The sequence below is a fragment of the Tachysurus vachellii genome, chromosome 10 (assembly GCF_030014155.1).
Source record: "Tachysurus vachellii isolate PV-2020 chromosome 10, HZAU_Pvac_v1, whole genome shotgun sequence".
In the NCBI taxonomy this organism is placed as follows: Eukaryota; Metazoa; Chordata; class Actinopteri; order Siluriformes; family Bagridae; genus Tachysurus; species Tachysurus vachellii.
Window position 1 is genome coordinate 6,489,784 of NC_083469.1, and position 14,343 is coordinate 6,504,126.

Sequence of the window (14,343 nt, forward strand, 5' to 3'; positions counted from 1 at the left end):
AGAACCAGCCAATGGCTGTCGAGCTCTCGGAAGGAGGCGGTACTACGGGACGTTACGCGCGGTCGCAAACACCTGTTCGCTTGTTTAAAGCTGCAGTATGTAAGTATGGGACGTGTTGTTTCTCTCTAACCGCGTGACTCAAAGTGCTTTATTCTGATTATATCACAGAAGTTACAGCAATTAATGTTGTGGAACAATAGAAAGCAAGTCAACAGTGGGGCAAAGAGCGATATCGGACTATTCTACATATGAGACTAACGTCACAGGTTTTATTTTAATTTTAAAAATTGTAAAAGTTTTGTGAAGTCTTTGAATACGTCTGAAAAGCTGATGCTTAAATCCTCCATGTGTTCTTTCCTTCCTGCCACATCCACATTAGACCCCTGAGATCAACCTCATACTGGACACAGCCCTTAACCACCTGAAACAGAACAACTTACAGAAGTGCATTTAATACCTGGACTTTCTGACAGTTAGGCCTCAGGTGTGAAGCTCAGGCTCAATTCCTTCTTGCTCGCACCCTCAGCACAGAAGGTCCCTTTTTTGGACTTCCTGTTTACACATAACTGAGTGACACAATGTAGTAACTCCGGCATGTGGTAGCTCAGTGGTTAAGGTGTTGGGCTACTTATCGTAAAGTCATGGGTTCGAACCCCAGGTCCACCAAGCTGCCACTGCTGGGCCCCTGAGCAAGGCCCTTAACCCTCAGTTGCAAGTCACTCTGGATAATGCCGTAAATGTAATGTAAACACAACATATCATCCTTGACTGTATATTTACATTGCAAATTCCCTATGTTCACTATAAACCAGTATTTCCTATTTTTTTATATTGAAAGTTTTTGTTTAACTGTAAAAAAAAGTTTGTTTAACTTTAAATTTTGTTTATAGATTGTAATAACTATATGTATAGTCTATGTTTAGAATTTACCTTTGACTTAAATATGATTAGATGAATTATTTTATCCATTTTTATTATTATTTTTTCCATTTTATCCTTATTGTCACAATTATTACTATCTAAAGATCTAGACATTCGCTGTATAAGGCTTAAACCAATCGTCTGTATGGCTAATTCATAACTGTAGTCTTTGCATTGTGGTAAGTGATGTAATTTTACAATTTGAGACACATGGAATACAGGGTATACAGCATGGAACATGGTATACAGAGTTTAATGCCCAAAGTCACACTGAAGAAATCAAGCCACGCACCATTTACAGTTTTAACAAGTTGCATTCTTATAACTTCAGCAACATCAAAATTCAGTATTCAGCTTATTTTATTGATTCAAAGATTAATTAGTGTTACCCTCAAAAACATCAGTCGGACACACGTCTACACACGTATAATTATTTCCTTTGGTCCAGACACTGACAAATTCTTTGGAATTGCAAATTAAGACAGTGATGATTTCTAATCTTTCTACTGTACATTAAAGAAATAAATAAATGAAAATAAATGTAGTTCCTTTCAGCTACACGTTTACCTTCAGAAATAAAGTGACAACATAGGATTCAATTATTACTAGTACAAATGATAAACTGAATTCTTCACCGGCTCACACCAGAGGCAACTAAGGCCGATGCCAACTTAAAGCTTTTAAAGCAATGAGGGACTTCAGATAAACATCTGAGAGCTGAGATCCTCAACTGATCAAACTACAGGTAAGGTCAGAGCTAATGAGTTTCATAAATCATTCATAACGCATGTATACCTTCATGAAAATGTTTGTGAACTCTTAGGTCATTGGTAGGAAGACACATTTGAAGTTAAAATTAGCTTGATTAGGAAAAGCAGTAACTTTCACAAATAGCTGAAAATCAGCTATAAATTTGAGTTTTTTTGCTTCAGAATTGCTTCTGAATTCTGGACATTTCCAAATACCTTATTTTACTTAATACTCAATCAGTAATAAGCTTGAAAGCTTTGTAGCTTGATATATAGCTTTTCTAACAACAAAAACACCTCTGTGTACAAGCCATTATGCTATATTTAATACCCATATATTATTATTATTATTATTATTGCCGAAATGAGTTTCCTCCGCAGGGTGGCTGGGCGCTCCCTTAGAGACAGGGTGAGGAGCTCGGTCACCCGGGAGGAGCTCAGAGTAGAGCCGCTGCTCCTCCACATCGAGAGGAGTCAGCTAAGGTGGCTCGGGCATCTGTTCCGGATGCCTCCTGGACGCCTCCCTGGGGAGGTGTTCTGGGCATGCCCAACCGGGAGGAGGCCCCGGGGAAGACCTAGGACACGCTGGAGGGACTATGTCTCTCGGCTGGCCTGGGAACGCCTCGGTATTCCCCCGGAAGAGCTGGAGGAAGTGTCTGGGGAGAGGGAAGTCTGGGTGTCCCTGCTTAGACTGCTGCCCCCGCGACCCAGCCCCAGATAAGCGGTAGAAAATGGATGGATGGATGGATTATTATTATTATTATTATATTATGGCACCATTGTCTAACTAGCTATTTATGTTTATATAATGTATTCCATTAGCAAAGCTTTGTAACCAGGTAATGATTACATGATAATGATTTACAGATAACGCAGCATAACAGACAAAACTGATTCCACATAACCTTTATGTAAGCAACGTTAATCACAGTGTCTAAGACTAGCTCGGCTGATGGGATTTCAACCGTCACCACAACGACTTGGAATCATCATTTAAATAAATATAATAAAAAAAAAAGTGCTGGAGTCTATCTACCAGAAATATGAAATATTGTTTGGACCCCAAGAGCCATTCTGTGGAGCAAAGAGATCTTGCATGCCCTTACACCCATATCAAGAAAAATCAAAGACCAAAGATGGATGAAAAGATGGATGACACAACACCGGAATGTGAGTAAGTAAATCTGATTGTTTACACATCTGTTACCACACACAAAAAAATCTTTTAAATGTAAAAAGCCCTGATGCTGCCAGTTGAGAATCAACTCCTTTCCTTTAGATGCGTGCTTGAATATGATTATACTGATGAGAGTAAAGTGATGCTGCAGCAGCATAGAGTAGAGTTGAATGCATAGCGTTAGGATGAGGAATAAAGGCATGGTGGTGAAGACAGATCCACTAAAATACACTGAATAAAGCACTGTTGAATTATTCCGCTTGAAACAGCAGTATGTCTTTTATAAAGCGTAATGAGTTTCCTCCTTCCTCTCAGTCGATTGCATCCTGTGCTTTAAAATTGCCTGACGGGGGAAAAAAGGGCATTTCTGGGCCAGAAAAATGTCACCCATCTATCTCAGGGCACAACACACACACAGTCACACCTGGAACTACTTTATAGTCCCAGAAGTATGAACTGAGCTATAGGCATTTTTATGGGAGATAGAAGGAAACCTGAAGAACCTGGAAGAATCCCGAGGAACCTGGAGGAAACACACGGACATGAGAAGAAATACCGAAAGTAACCGGAGCACAGAGTGAAACCGGTGCTACTTTAAGGGCAAAAAGTTTTGTTCTAAGGCATCTTTGTATTATAATAAATATGGTTATTATAGATGACGATGCACAATGACTCTCAGCACAATTTTCATTACATGATGAAGTTATTATGAATTAGGGATTTTCTTTGGCTGTGAAGTGGTGTGTTGCCGTCGAAACGCACACAAAAGCTACACTGAACACGAGCAAAGGTTAAGACTAACAGCAGAGTGGAATGAGGATGTGAGCCGTTCTGGAGCTGCGTTTTTGCTTTAGCTCACCCTGACGTCCGCAGTAGATTTAAAAAAAACAAAAAACAAAGGTCTGACAACTGGGATGCTCGAAAGTTGCCTCACATCTCTGGAAAGGTCTTTAGAAGTTTTCTGGAATCTTTGCCATTCAGTTTTTCTGGATCAGCAAGTCATTCAGTATCCTATAGAACTAAATGCTTGAAGAGAGCAATAAAGTCAGATGCAGCTTTTATTCTTTTTTTTCTTCTTCTTTTTTTTTTTTATAAATGGGAGGTCCTGTCAGAGGTTTAACTAGTCTTTTTTGATCTCGTCTGCCTGGTACGGGCGACCCGTGTCGGGAGATGCACACGTATCCCGATTCACCACTGGGAGAGTTGCAGGTGTGATGGTGTCGTTATTCACGAGGGTGCCGTAAGAGAAAGAACCGTTATAATCCGGCTGAACGGGCCAGCCTTTTTCATGGATCGTTGGAATACCTGTGTTAAAAACAAAGAAAGATATATGTATTATTAAAATTCATTAACTTTATTTTTAACATTTAGTTCCTACAGGATTAAATCAAGCTGACACAACGGTATTCACAGGACCGTACGATTTTACAAAATGACATTATCACACCACATCTCTAATAGAAAATCATTACAGATGTGTCTTCACTGTTAGGAGTTTAAAAGAAGTAGTTTTCCCCCCAAAAAAATCTGAAAATCTTTGCATTGCAAATATTTGGAAGAAAAAAAACGTATGCAGCGTTTTTGAAATTCTGGAGGACAAAGCAGAGTATGCAAATAATCTACCACATGAACAGCTTACACTGACAGAAGTATCGGGACCTCATATATTTATACATCTCATAATAATCTGTAAGAAATAATCAGAGACAGTGTCGTGTGATGTAGCTGATGCAAAGTGGAGTCAAGGTGACGTTTTCCAAAAACAGCACACCTCTCATTTTATTCTTTTTCACATATGAAAGCAGTTTATCAAGGATCATGATTTATTAATGAATAACACATCAAGATTTTAAAATGTTCCAAGTTACAGTTAATATCATGGAGAGACGGTGATGCAATTTATTTCTTGTTATCACTGTTATGGTGCCTATAAAGAGTCACTAACTCACCTGCCTCAGTTACTCTCAAGTTAATAAGACAAAAACATGCATCTTTTTATGTTCCCAAGAAACAAATCTACTGTCCCTGTACTGTACTATAAAAAAGTATAGACAATAAATTAATCAGCTCCCTGCGTATGATCTGACAGAAACAGGCTTTATGTTATTATTCTACATTTATTACTGCAGGTTCCTGGATGATCATGTGTGCCTTTCACCCACCTTTCACCATGTCCATGGTCACATACGGCTCAAAAGCTTTGGTTTTCTTCTTGTTTTTGGTGATGAGGAATACGCCGAGGAAGCACACGGCACATCTGTAAAAGAGACAAACAATAGCGCGGTGTAAACATTCGGGGGGAAAAAGCCCTGTGGTGCTTGATAACTTCCCAGTTATTACACACTCTATAAGCAAAAACTCATTCATACGAGTCTGCGTCCAAGAACATGAGTCAGTAAATGAGAAGAAACTTCCTGCTACTACTATTTCCGAGCGTCATTTGTTGGATACTTGTATAAGTAAATTATATTTTCTGTCATTTATCACCTATAAAAAATTCCATTTATTTTAAGTGATGCTGAAAAACAGAGACAGAGACAGAGAGAGAGAGCGAGAGAGAGAGAGAGAGAGAGAGAGAAAATAGAGTGGGGAGAGAGAAAATATAGTAGAGAGAGAGACAAAGCAAGAGGCAGAGAGAGAGACAGAAAGACAGAGACTGACAGAGAGAGATAGAGAGACAGGGAGAGAGAGAGCAAGAGAGAGAGAGAAAGAGAGAAACAGAAAGACAGAGACAGACAGTCAGAGAGAGAGCGAGAAAGAGAGAGACAGACAGAGAGAGCGAGAGTCAGACAGAGAGAGCGAGAGTCAGACAGAGAGAGACAGATAGAGAGAGACAGACAGACAGACAGAGAGAGACAGAGAAAGAGAAGGACAAAAAAATAAAGACAAAGAGAAATGGGGGTTGTTGGGTGTTTTTCACCAGTGAATTTATACAGAATGTGGACACTGACAATGAATTAATGATGAGCTGTGACAATATTTCCTAGAAGTAAATCATGAGAAAGGAAGCTACAATGATGAGGGGATGAACACCATTTATATCTTCCCCACATTGCACCACACTCCTTCTGATACTCCAACACTGTTCAACTGTCTCTCAGGGAACAAGGAACATATTCATCAAGACTCTTTTCTGTTCTGGCAGCTTGGAAGTGGAACAAACTCACGATGTTCTGATCAGCAGTCCATCATCAGAACACTGAGCTCCCACTTCCCTAGTTTTAGACTGATGGGAGCTTTAGTCTGTGACCTAGTCAAGCAGTATGAAAGTATTAATCGATGGAGACTACTTGCTAAACGTCGTAAATGTAAATGTAGTGTAAATGATGTAGATGAATCCCCTTTTAGAGAGAAGGACGATATGCGGTAGGAACATCGCTCAGATATAATATCAAACTTACCCTAATAAAAACATGCAGATGTGCAGAACGTCCTCGTGGTTGAACTCCAGGTAAAATATGGCGCCTAGATAAAAATAAAAATAAAACAATGAACCTATTATATAAAAACAGAATGTACAGAAAACAAGCAGGAGAATTGGATAAGTTGTGTGTGTGTGTGTGTGTGTGTGTGTTACCTGCACCAACAGCAAACACGGTGGAGAAGATGTAGTTAACGCAGGCGATGAGGGAGGAATCGTACAAACGGGACGCCTGAGCTAGAAATCTGAGGGCAGAAAAAAAACCCAACAAAACAAAACATCATATTCAGAGCATGAATAAACACTGACTCTGCATTTCTGCACAGTTTCTGAAGGACACACTGCTAGATCAAATTATAAATAAACTCAAACCATTACATCTGAATCAAATCAGGACTTGGGACAGATCAATGATTCCAAAAGGTTTACTTAGCAGTGGATACACTATAATATAACTATAATAATAATTACATCTTAGCATGTGCAAATATCTTGAATATAGTAACTTCCACTATTTACTAAACATAAGATTAGAATTATCCAAATATAAAATATTAAACCTATTTCTAAAAACTAATTTCTAAATTTTTCTTCTTCCATCAGCTGATTATTTTGATTCGTTCTGGAAATAAATTCTTTAAACTAGCGACATACGGCCATTTATGGGGGAGAGGGAGAGGAACGGAGAGGGAGGGTGAGAGGGGGGATGGAGAGAGAGAGAGAGGGAGAGAGAGAGGGAGGGAGAGAGAGAGAGAGAGAGAGAGAGAGAGAGAGGGAGGGAGAGAGAGGGAGGGAGGGAGAGAGAGAGAGAGAGAGAGAGAGAGAGAGAGAGAGAGAGAGAGAGAGAGAGAGAGAGAGAGAGAGAGAGAGAGAGAGAGAGAGAGAGAGAGAGAGAGAGAGAGAGAGAGAGAGGGAGGGAGAGAGGGAGCGAGAGCGAGGGAGCGAGAGACAGACAGAGGGAGAGGGAGAGAGAGAGAGAGAGGGAGAGGGAGGGAGGGAGGGACAGAGAGAGAGGGAGTGAGAGAGAGAGAGGGAGAGATAGAGGGAGCGAGCGAGAGAGAGAGAGGGAGAGAGGGAGAGAGAGAGAGAGAGAGAGAGGGAGAGGGAGGGAGGGAGGGAGGGAGGGAGGGAGAGAGAGAGGGAGAGGTAGAGGGAGGGAGGGAGAGAGAGAGAGGGAGGGAGGGAGAGAGAGAGAGGGAGGGAGAGAGAGAGAGGGAGGAAGAGAGAGCGAGAGAGAGGGAGGGAGAGAGAGAGAGAGAGAGAGAGAGAGAAAAACTCACGATGCCTGAAAGAAGATGGTGGTCACCATGCAAACAAACATGACATAGAAAATAGGATAACTGAGCTGGAGAGATCCCTGAATGCTGAGAACCACCATTCCTGCAACCGCCTTCACTGTGATGACCGTCACAGAGCCTGAAGCGCAATGAACACAAAGAAATGCACAAATACACTTATATAAATATACTCAAGTGGTTCTAGAGGCTGTAGCGGTCATGCTGAAAAAGTCTTCATGGAAGATAATGCAAAGAACGAGGAAGGACGCATTTAGACGGTGAAATTACATACAAAATGTCTGATGATAAAATAAATAAAACTAGGTTTAACATTTACTTAATTAAAAAAGCAATTCCAAAAGAAATCAGGGGATTTATATATTTTATATCTTTAATTACAAATAAAAATATTTCTACCTCCCAATGAATAACGTTAATTATTGCTTAAGGACAACGAGAGCTGGTAAGCATCATGCAAATTAAATGGTTGTACTGGTTCCCATTTGCTATTTTATTAGCAACATTTCCTTTCTGACTAATTGGGGATAGATTTATATTTAAAAAAAAAATTCAATAATAATACATGTATAAAAAAGAAACAAAAGAATGTCCCTCACCCAGCAGTGCCACTAGCAGCAGGATGAGCACGAGGAAGTTCGCATTGTGCTGTTTGTAAAAGTACAGCACCAGACAGAACGTGATGATCTCCAGTAGCTAAGAAATAAAAAAAAAAACAACAACATATATTTAGTATATATAGTAGCATTGAACCAAAGAAATCCAACAGATTTGAGATTCCCAGCTGAGTGTGAACAGCAGCAGTGCTGTGGGATGTTGAGTTTTAGTCTCACCAGGTACAGGAGGACGGGCCAGCCAGTCAGGTGCTTCACAATGTTTTCGGCGTTTAGTTGTTCGTGAGAGTTTGGCCCGAACGTGACAAAGAGATATGTTCCTCCTACAGTCAAGGCACAGCCGAGGAATGATAAAATGTAGCGCTCTGAAAAACAAAAAGAGGTGCAAGGGTTTATCGAGTAAATGACGTCAGCATGCCTTCTTTAATTACTCCAGTGTTTAGAAACCAGTCAGAAATATTTAAAAAAAAACCTGGGCTTGAGGTTACATCTAACAAACCACTTTCATGCATTAAAATGGAACAGATTGCAATGTTTAAAAGTGATAAATAATCTTTATAAAATCAGTTTCAGAATTCAGGTGATCTTTTTCTGGCCCTGAAATGAGCTCTGCCCCATGCTGAAGCAATGTCATGTAGCATTCTACTGGTATCCTGTAGATAAACGCAGAAGCAAAGATAAAGCTCTTACTCAGAAACTCCTTTGGGCTCCATTTTTCTCTCAGATACAGAAATCCTAAAATACAGCTGGCTGTGAAGGGAATATAAACACACAAAAGCTTTATATAGTGTATTATATAACTTAAATATTTGTGTGTAAATGATGTCATAGTTTCTTCTGCAAGTTCGAAATGTTTTGGGTAAATGCGTGACATGTTAGAATAATAGTTGCCTATGAGAGACACAGCGCTGAGGGGGGCGATGAGTGAGAGCGGTGCAAAGGCGTAAGATGCAAACAGGGATCCTTCTCCGATCAGCAGCAGCACAAGACCACTCCACCACGTCTTTGTGAAGTAGTAAGGCCTCGGATCCTTAGTGCCTGCCAACACCACATGGCTTTGTTTCTGCATGGATGAGAGAGAGAGACAGACAGACAGACAGACAGACAGAGAGAGAGAGAGAGCACTGAGAGTTAGCTTTATAGTGGCTTGGTTTGCTCCCTGTCCCTGGAATCAAACCTGAGCAATGAGAGCATGACATTTTTATAAATATAATTTATTAAAACAATAATAATTTTTACACATTCACTCCTGAACTGAATTAAGGATATAATAAAAAAAAATCATAATTGTTCGATTACATACTACAAAAAAAGTACAGTATTTTCTTCCTTAAAAAATAAAAACATGAAACACTACAAATAATAAATGTTTTAAAGTGACGTGACATACGGCTAAGTACGGTGACCAATACTCGGAATTCGTTCTCTGCATTTAACAAATCCAAAGTGCACACACACAGCAGTGAACACACACACACACCGTGAACAAACACCCGGAGCGTTGGGCAGCCATTTATGCTGCGGCGCCCGGGGAGCAGTTGGGTGGGGTTCGGTGCCTTGCTCAAGGGCACCTCAGTCGTGGTATTGCCGGACCGAGACTTGAACACACAACCTTAGGGTTAGGAGTCAAACTCTCTAACCTTTAGGCCACGACTTCCCCAACTTTAACTCCAACACCATCCAAAAATAAGATTTATGGATTTATTAAGTACAAATCTATGTATAATCAGATGAGACCTTTTTAATATAGGAAAATTACATTTCTTTTAAAAACTCTGCTATAAATACAAACTAACCAAATAGAACCTGTAGTGTCTTGCTGTAGGATGGGCAACACTGCACTGTCTCATGTTACACTGGTTTCATCTGTTTGGAAAGAAACTTATTTGCTCTGCAGATCCTCTTACAACCTACAAGACACTTAACTCATATGCATATATTTATCTAGGTGTGTTCTCTTTGGCACACTTTTAAGTCGCTTGAGTCACACAGCATTATATACTGTTTTATACTGCACGCTATACTCAGAAATAAACTGTTAGTATACTATTTTATTATTATGCAAGATTGGATTATTATATAAGATTGTATCATTGCAGCATGTCTGCTGTGTGTTTAGTGTTAATATGACATAGATATAAATATTTATTATATATCGATATCTATCCCCCCCATTAATATCTATCCCCCCAACAAACTGCTATGAGCTTGCTTCCACATACATGAGCTCAGAGATGCCCATGATTGGAGTCATTGTAATCATTGACAGGGAAGAGAAAGTATACCATCCCTCCCACCATGAGACAATATTGCGTGAATCTTTGTCAGGATTACAACTTGTTATTTATCATGACTCCCAGATTGGTCCTCTAGATTCCATACTAATTTGTTAATAAAATAATTAATGTTTTATTTTGTTTAATGTCTCCTGTTTAGCTCAAGGGTAGATGGAACAAAATTGTAATATGCACCTCAAATCCGATAAACAAAATGTCTATCTAATACAAAAAATATATATATATAAAAAACATTTATATAAAACCCTGCTTCAAATAATCACTAATTTACTTGATTTACTTAAATGTCTATGTTTGACATTTATCTTTTTCATGTTTAACTCAAACAACTTTTACTAATCTCCTCACCTCTTACATGCTATATATTTCTTTTAGCAGTGTCTGATTGGCTTATGATTATTGCGTTTCAGCAAGATCAGTTTTTAAGTTGAAAGACTTGTCATTGTAAAGAATATAAACACTCTCATAAAAGAAGGACAAATCTAAAAAAGCATCTGCATCTATACCAAGAACTGTGCTTATGGGATGTGGTAGCTCAGTGGTTAAGGTGCTGGGCTACTGATTGGAAGGTCATGGGTTCGAACCCCAAGTCCACCAAGCTGCCACTGCTGGGCCCCTGAGCAAGGCCCTTAACCCTCAGTTGCTCAGTTGTAAGTCACTCTGGATAAGGGTGTCTGCTAAATGCCGTAAATGTAAATTATCAATACCATAAAACTATCTAAACATCTTATGTTCATAAAAATGACTACACCATTAAAATATATGAAGCATGGATCTACTTGTGCACTACTTGAGGTCTCTTTGACAATATCTATATAATAATCTAAAGGAAAGCTTTTGGAAATAAGTCAATATTAATTATTTGGATTTAGTTATATGTTTGCCGGACCAGATAACATACTAATGATATACTAACTTGTCATTATTGAATTACAATTTATACAACTTAGCAATTGAGGGTTAAGGGCCTTTTATAGCAAATCTAGCACATCTAGCACATCTAAAAAAAATCCTTTTTCACCACATCTACCACAGGAATTAGATATAGGATACTTTAAACTGAAAACTATAAAATCATTTATTAACATATCTGAGTGGAATAATTGCTCCTATATGATGTCATTGCCCACGTCAACTCGGGCGTGTCGTCACATTTTCCCCATTCCTGTTAGAGAGCTGCCTGGAAATTAAGGCTATTTTTTTTGACAGCTCATGTCAGTCTGTTCACACTCACCTGTCTGTTCACACCCACCTGTCTGTTCACACTCACCCACCTGTATGTTTACACCCACCTGTATGTTCCCACCCACCCACCTGTATGTTCCCACCCACCCACCCACCTGTCTGTTCACACCCACCCACCCACCTGTATGCACACACCCACCCACCTGTATGCTCCCACCCACCCACCCACCTGTCTGTTCCCACCCACCTGTCTGTTCCCACCCACCCGTCTGTTCCCACCCACCCACCCACCCACCTGTCTGTTCACACCCACCCAACTGTATGTTCACACCCACCCACCTGTCTGTTCACACCCACCCACCTGTCTGTTCACACCCACCCACCCGTCTGTTCACACCTACCCACCTGTCTGTTCACACCCACCCACCTGTCTGTTCACACCCACCCACCCGTCTGTTCACACCCACCCACCTGTATGTTCACACCCACCCACCCGTCTGTTCACACCCACCCACCTGTCTGTTCACACCCACCCACCTGTATGTTCACACCCACCCACCCGTCTGTTCACACCCACCCACCCGTCTGTTCACACCTACCCACCTGTCTGTTCACACCCACCCACCTGTATGCACACACCCACCCACCTGTATGCACACACCCACCCACCTGTCTGTTCACACCCACCCACCTGTCTGTTCACACCCACCCACCTGTCTGTTCACACCCACCCGTATGCACACACCTACCCACTTGTATACACACACCCACCCACCTGCATGCACACACCCACCCACCTGTCTGTTCACACCCACCCACCTGTCTGTTCACACCCACCCGTATGCACACACCTACCCACCTGTATGCACACACCCACCCACCTGTATGCACACACCCACCCACCTGTCTGTTCACACCCACCCACCTGTCTGTTCACACCCACCCACCTGTCTGTTCACACCCACCTGTATGCACACACCTACCCACCTGTATGCACACACCCACCCACCTGTATGCACACACCCACCCACCTGTCTGTTCACACCCACCCACCTGTCTGTTCACACCCACCCACCTGTCTGTTCACACCCACCCGTATGCACACACCTACCCACCTGTATGCACACACCCACCCACCTGTCTGTTCACACCCACCCACCTGTCTGTTCACACCCACCCGTATGCACACACCTACCCACCTGTATGCACACACCCACCCACCTGTATGCACACACCCACCCACCTGTCTGTTCACACCCACCCACCTGTCTGTTCACACCCACCCACCTGTCTGTTCACACCCACCCGTATGCACACACCTACCCACCTGTATGCACACACCCACCCACCTGCATGCACACACCCACCCACCTGTATGTTCACACCCACTTGCATGCACACACCCACCCACCTGCATTCACACACCCACCCACCTGCATGTTCACACCCACCTGTATGTTCACACCCACCTGCATGTTCACACCCACCTGTATGTTCACACCCACCTGTATGTTCACGGAGATGCTGATGAGTAAATTCCCGATGATAGCCAGCAATGTACCGATGAGGTTGTCCTGTGTGTAAAACAGTCAGGATGATACTCGTTTACACAGCAGGCAATTCCAATAATATACTTATAGTACATTTCGTTTAACACCAGTTTTAATATTTAAATTCTATTTTAACAGATTTACATAAATTCAGAAAAAACATATGTAAACTCTATAAATGATCAAATCTATTGGTGTTACAAGCATTGTAACTAAACCTTATCTTCAACAGCTGTAAAACAATATAAAGGTATGACTTAATTTGTAAACTTGTCTGTAAAAAGAAGACACATGAAACATAAACAAAACTCACAGTGTAGGAAAGCGGCCCCTGAGCCGCGTACAGGCTTCCGGTTTGAAACGGACCCATCATTACTATTAATATCCCCGGTACAGTTGCTCTATCATCCCTTTTCCTGGTTTCTGTTTTTAGTTTTTTCTTAAATCAGATACTTCAAAAGTTTACATTTCAAGTCATAATTTCAGACAGTCCCAGTCACTGTCAACGTATCTCGACAGCTTTCATAAACACTTCCGTTTCCGGTTACACCTGTAGCCAGAATGGGCGGGGTTCCGGTTTTGCTCTTTCGTGTCTCTATAACAACCATAGATATCTATACATAACAACTAGCCGCCATTAAAGCTGCTTCCGAATATATGCTTCTACATTTATTATTATCTTCTTTATTTTTTACAGAAGCGATACCACCTCATAAACCACCTGCCAAAGACCGTAAATAAATCGTGTCACGGTGACGTCACTTTTTGACAGTAAATATTTAACATCAAACAGTGTAGTTACTTTAAGAACTGGAATAATATTGAGGACTAATGATTTTTTTAAATAATAAAGGTCATGTAAGTTTTCTTTTCCAACACATGCAGTAGGTGGCAGCAAAAGACCTTTTTGAGATCCATATGTTCCTCCAAGTCCCACTGTTGGTTCATTTCACTGATTCGGTTCATTCGAACAAAGAGTCTATACTAGCCTATTAGTGTAACCACCCTGCTTTATTAGATTGTGTTTCAGCTTCCCAGCAGGGGCATTACTGAAATATGATGTTTGGCCATAGTTCCGGTGTTGGAGGCCACTGATCTACATCATATTTCTGAGTGCCGTATTAACGGAATCGA

The 14,343-nt window shown here is 41.0% G+C and overlaps 1 protein-coding gene across 1 annotated transcript; it reads right to left on the reverse strand.

Annotated features, from left to right (window-relative positions):
* Window positions 1–1,146: 1,146 nt before the first annotated feature.
* On the reverse strand, window positions 1,147–13,766 carry nipal3 (NIPA like domain containing 3). Its single transcript, XM_060879226.1, has 11 exons — window positions 13,523–13,766; window positions 13,165–13,233; window positions 9,069–9,240; window positions 8,868–8,927; window positions 8,397–8,542; window positions 8,163–8,259; window positions 7,549–7,684; window positions 6,425–6,513; window positions 6,249–6,312; window positions 5,010–5,104; window positions 1,147–4,152 (listed from the first exon to the last, which is right to left on the reverse strand). Exons 1-11 carry the CDS (start codon window positions 13,580–13,582, stop codon window positions 3,968–3,970), a joined length of 1,173 nt encoding a protein of 390 aa, XP_060735209.1. The 5' UTR covers window positions 13,583–13,766; the 3' UTR covers window positions 1,147–3,967.
* Window positions 13,767–14,343: the final 577 nt, after the last annotated feature.